General features: G+C 43.8%; 1 protein-coding gene across 1 annotated transcript in view; it reads left to right on the top strand.

Moving 5' to 3' along the window:
* Positions 1-1,276: 1,276 nt before the first annotated feature.
* Positions 1,277-5,009, top strand: part of mtcl2 (microtubule crosslinking factor 2) — a 102,930-nt gene continuing 99,197 nt past the window's right edge. Inside the window, exon 1 of the mRNA XM_029435942.1 lies at positions 1,277-2,693. Coding sequence (XP_029291802.1) covers positions 1,716-2,693 — 978 coding nt within the window. The 5' untranslated portion in view covers positions 1,277-1,715. The remainder of the gene's footprint in view (positions 2,694-5,009) is intronic.

The following is a 5,009-nucleotide window of genomic DNA, read 5'->3' on the forward strand; positions in this document are numbered from 1 at the left end:
TAGAAACTGCTTTAGAAAATGTGTTGACTGAGGAATCCTGAATCCTTTCTTCTCTTTCTAGCTGATATCTGACACACACACGCACACGCACACGCACACACACACACACACACACACACACACACACACACACACACACACACACACAGGTAACCTGAGACTTACTGTACTGTGTTACAATGTGCTCAAAGCAGGTGAATTAATCATGATGGGAATGGCTGTGTACAGAAATACTGCAGACATATCAACAGGATGTCCTCTTGTATTAAATATTAAATTGATTAAGTTCGATATTTGATGAAAAATAATATCTAATTATCTTTAACTACCAAATTAAAATACTTTTACTGCCACTACTTAAATTTACCCAATGTGTTGTCCAATAGATTTTTGTGTCATCTGTTTACATTACACACCCATCAGACATCAGTCAATAATATTTGGGGTAGGCTACCCGTCTTATTATAACCTATTTACCAGGTAAAGTAAGATGTTTTTGAGATTTTCTTTTTCTGGTAGAAAATGCTATATTTTCCTTTGAGTGTTCAGACTCAACCCTGAACAATATAGTACAGGATTATGATCATTTAATATGTGATGGAATATACAGTAGTTTACACAGAATTATACAATCCGCGTTCTTGTGCTTGTATTTTTATTGTCATTTTATTATTGCTTGTATTTATCCATAGTCGTTGATTGTTTTGGTATTAACTGTGTCTTCTCTATTCTCCTGTCTGTGTGTATGTCTGTTTCTCTGCTGCATGCAACTGCCCATATAAAAACAGTTATTTTGAATTTAATTTAATTTAAATAACTGCTTAAATAACCTTTAAATATCTATCAATACAAATAAACTTAAATACTTATTGCTGACAGTGTGCAGACAGAGGCAAGATGGTAAGGGGTCTAGCACAATTAGTAAATGAAAGGTGTTATTTGGGGGGAGCGATTTCTGAATGCCACAGGTTATTGCTTTTCATACTCTCACCTGTACATAAATATATTTGAGTAAAGTGTATTTTAAATGCAATTGCCCGTATCCCATTTTATCAAGGCTTTGGCTTAAAAGTAGGCTAATGCATCGCGAGCAGTGGTGAATCCTGCTCTTCATGAATCTCTCAGAGCTACATTATTTTATTTTGCCTGCTCCTACTGTCCTTCTAATATCCTGCAATGGTGGCGACAGAGAGCTGCAGAAATTAGATTATCTCTCTCTCTCTCTCTCTCGCTCTCTCTCTCTCTCTCTCTCTCTCTCTCTCTCTCTCTCTCTCTCTCCTCCAGGGCTACATCCCGTTATCTGGGCGGAGAAAGAGGGAGAGAGCGTAGACCATCCACGACACTGCTTCTCTGTTCTCACCCACACCTCCTCTGAGCAGGAACCGGCCGGCTAGTTAATGTCATCGAGACAGACATCCTGAGGAGACGAGACGAGGATCTATCAGAACAAAGCGGAATAATTTACAGTTGTGCTACACACACAGTGGAAAACGGAATTGTATGTTGTGTTTCGGCTGTGTTTGGACTCCGTTTCCTGCTTCTTCGCCTTGTTGCACTACAGGAGCTCTCATTGTGGCTGGAGCGAGGATCCCCTCCTTTTGTGTTGCTCTGCAGTTGTTTATTCACACTCCAACTTCTGTCTCCTGTTTCCCCAAATAGCAGGTTTCGTTTTCGTTTTTGTTTTTGTTTTACTTGTTTCGGCCTAAACGGAATGAATGACAAAAACAAAGGAGGTTGATGTCCATAACTCTCCGGCTCACCTCGTCTTCGCCTCGGCCAAGGAACGGAGACTCCATCTCCGGCAGAAGATGGACAGCGGAGGCGGGACGGAGGGCTCGGACAGTGGGCAGACGCAGCACGCGGTGCCCGGGCAGCAGCAGCCACCCCGGCTTGAAACAGCGGAGCTCTCTGCGACGGTGTCCGCTCAGCCTCCGGGCCAGAAGAAGAAGAAGATAAACCGGGCTCCGTCCCCGGCCAGACCGAAGGATGTATCCGGTTGGTCGCTCACCAAGATCCGCGGAGGGATTGGGACCCCGACTCTCAGCGTCAAACCGGGAGGCATACACCTGGGTAGCCGCATTTCCAGGCGCAGCCCCGTGGGAAGTATTGCTGGAAAGGACGGTAAAGCGGAGAAGACTAAACCGGTGGGTAAATCTTCCTCCGCGTTGTCTAAAACGACCAAGGCGGTCAAGAGCACCGGGGGGCAGAGGAAGGTGTCGGACGCCAGCATCGGATCCGACGATTTATCTAAGGACTCCGGCTGCGCCACCGAGAAGCTCTCCCCGACCGACAGTAGCTCCGAACTCTCGGACTGCGCCTCTGAGGAAAACAAGCTCTCCACGGACGCTGTGAGCAGCGACGCCGAGTCGAGGAGCAGCCGGGGCGGTGGGCCGGACGGAGACAAGCCGCTCAGGGATGGCGTGTTGGCGGACAAAGCTAGCCATCAAGCCGCCGCCAAGACCACCTGCCACTCCACGGAGAGGGACTATAAGGACCGGCTCTCCGTGGGAGTGGAGACCGGGGAAAGGAGCATCTCCCCCGGCGAGGAGCGCTCGGTCACCTCGTTTGACAGCAGGGTGCCTGCCAGCACATCCCTGGCTTTCTCAGACCTCACTGAGGAGTTTATGGACGGTATGCAAGAGGAGTTTGTCCGGGAAATAGAAGAGCTTAGATCCGAGAATGATTACCTCAAAGTAAGTCCTGTATAATTCCTCAAGTGTCAACTATGAATGTGTGGATTAAAATGTCCCATGGGAAAGTTATTTTTCTTTTCTTTTTCATAAACACAATAGGCCTCATGTTGCTTTAGACTAAGATGCAACATTCTTATTTCTCCGAATCATGTTGTTTTATTATGAAATATGTTGGGTTTATTTACCTGTTCACACTGACTTGTTTGCGAGTGTGTAAAGATGCCTTTGGACGCCATCCAAGGCTACTCACTACAAGCATGATGATATTATGAAAAGAGAGTTTGCAGCCTCAGTAGCACATGAGCAAAACATGCAGCCTTGTAGACTCAACATGGCATGTTTCATATGGATTATCTGCACATGCAATGTAGAGGAAATGTGGAAGAGTTAGATATAATGTGGATGTAGTATTTTGGGCAGATAGTGCCTTTTCAACATAATTCACCAACCAATGTCAGTTGTGTTTCCCTCAGCTCACATGATGGCGAGGAGAATGTCATTTTACTCAACAGCCTGAGGGGCTGTCAGCTGAAGCCTGCAGAGAAATCTGCTTCATTCTGCCTTGCTGCTAATTTACCACATTATTAGATTAGCATACGTTTAACAGGGATCTTATAAATCGCCTGTGATAGTGTGGATGCAGTTTCCAAGTTTTTCCATCCTGACAAGAGTAAAATACTCTAAAGGTATTTTCAGAACATTTGACATCAACATTCTTTTGTGTCCAAACCCCAACACATCAGCCCATCACTGCATCATCACAACTCACAGTGGCATTGCATGTCATCAGATTTTGATCCTAAAGACATCTCTCAGCTCCCACAGGTGATATACGTGGATCCACTGGTCAAGCGGATCCAACCGGCCTTAAGAGTGATTGATTGAGGGAGGGATTAATTGTATTAGCATGTCCCTAAGCACTAACTGGCAGTTACCAGACAAGCCAATAATTGTCAGAGATTGATTGTGGAGGATGATTGATCAACAGCAATTGCCTCATCAGGTGGAGCGCCTCACATTTTCTCAGGGATCCTAGGTGGCTCCCCGCAGCAGAAGGTTTTTTATTGATCACTATGGTGACGCAGCACACGTGATGCTCTTGTAAACACGAGCCATGATGCCTTAGACATAAAATGTAATACAATTCCAATATTCTGAAAATCCAATGAGTAGTAATGACTATGATGATATAACTCACTATATAATTACTCTTAGTGATGCTAGCCAGCACAATCATTTTCAGTGTTGATTAGTTTATCATATCTCAAGCAAAACATTTGCTTGTTCCAGCGTCTCAATTCTGAGGATTTCTGTCTTTTACATCAATGCAAATTGAATAACTTATGTTTTGTTGAGCAATCTGAAGACATTTTTTCTGAAGTCTTCTCTACCCTCAAACAATCATTAGTTGTTGTCCCAGCTCTGATTAGCTGTGCGTATTAAATCCTGATTTATTGAAGTCTTTTCAGATGTTAATAGGTTTCAAAGGGCTGCTATAAGGCCTGTAGGAGATAAGATAGATGCATCATTCTAGTAGGTGCATATTTGCAGCTTTGTGTAAGTGTGTGTGCTGCTGCTGCCTGATTACATAGGACGGCATGTAACGGAGCTACCTTATTGGACCACCCCAAAGCCTCATGGGAGGCCTGGCGGTGGAGTGAGTGTGGTGGTGTCTGTCGTTGCAGCTGTGAGGAACACCTGGTTAGTAATCAGAAGATGAAAACAACGTGCTGCTCTGCTGTCAGGCTCCCCCTCAATCTCTCTTGTCTCGGTTTTTTTTTTTATCCACACTCTCCAACTCCCCCGTCTCTATTTCCATCCATCATCCCTTTTCTCTGTCAGGGCAGACTTTTAACGTGTGTCTATCCTCGACTATAGCTTCATGTAGTGCATATTAATGCGCTGACTCTTTGCTGTCTTGTTTCCCATTTGGTTGGTTATTAGGAGATCAGGACAACAAACAGCTGTAGGAATCTCTTTAATTATGAATTCATATTTCAGTGTGTACGGCGTTTGTCTTTGATGCTGTTGAAGCTGTGGGAGAACATGGTGGTTAACAATTATTTTCACTATTGATTGACCTGCAGATTATTTTCTCGATTATTCGATTGATCTATAAAATGTCAGAAAAAGGTGAAAAATGTCCCAGTTTCTCAAAGTCTTTAAATGTTTTGTTTTGTCTGTCCACAACCCAAAAATATTCACTTTTAATGTGATACAAAACAGAGAAAAGCAGGAAATCTCACATTTGAGAGGCTGAAAACCAAATCTTCTCACATCTTTGCATGAAAAATTACTTTAATCGATTCTCAAAAC

Source organism: Cottoperca gobio, chromosome 7 (genome assembly GCF_900634415.1).
Source record: "Cottoperca gobio chromosome 7, fCotGob3.1, whole genome shotgun sequence".
Classification (NCBI taxonomy): Eukaryota; Metazoa; Chordata; class Actinopteri; order Perciformes; family Bovichtidae; genus Cottoperca; species Cottoperca gobio.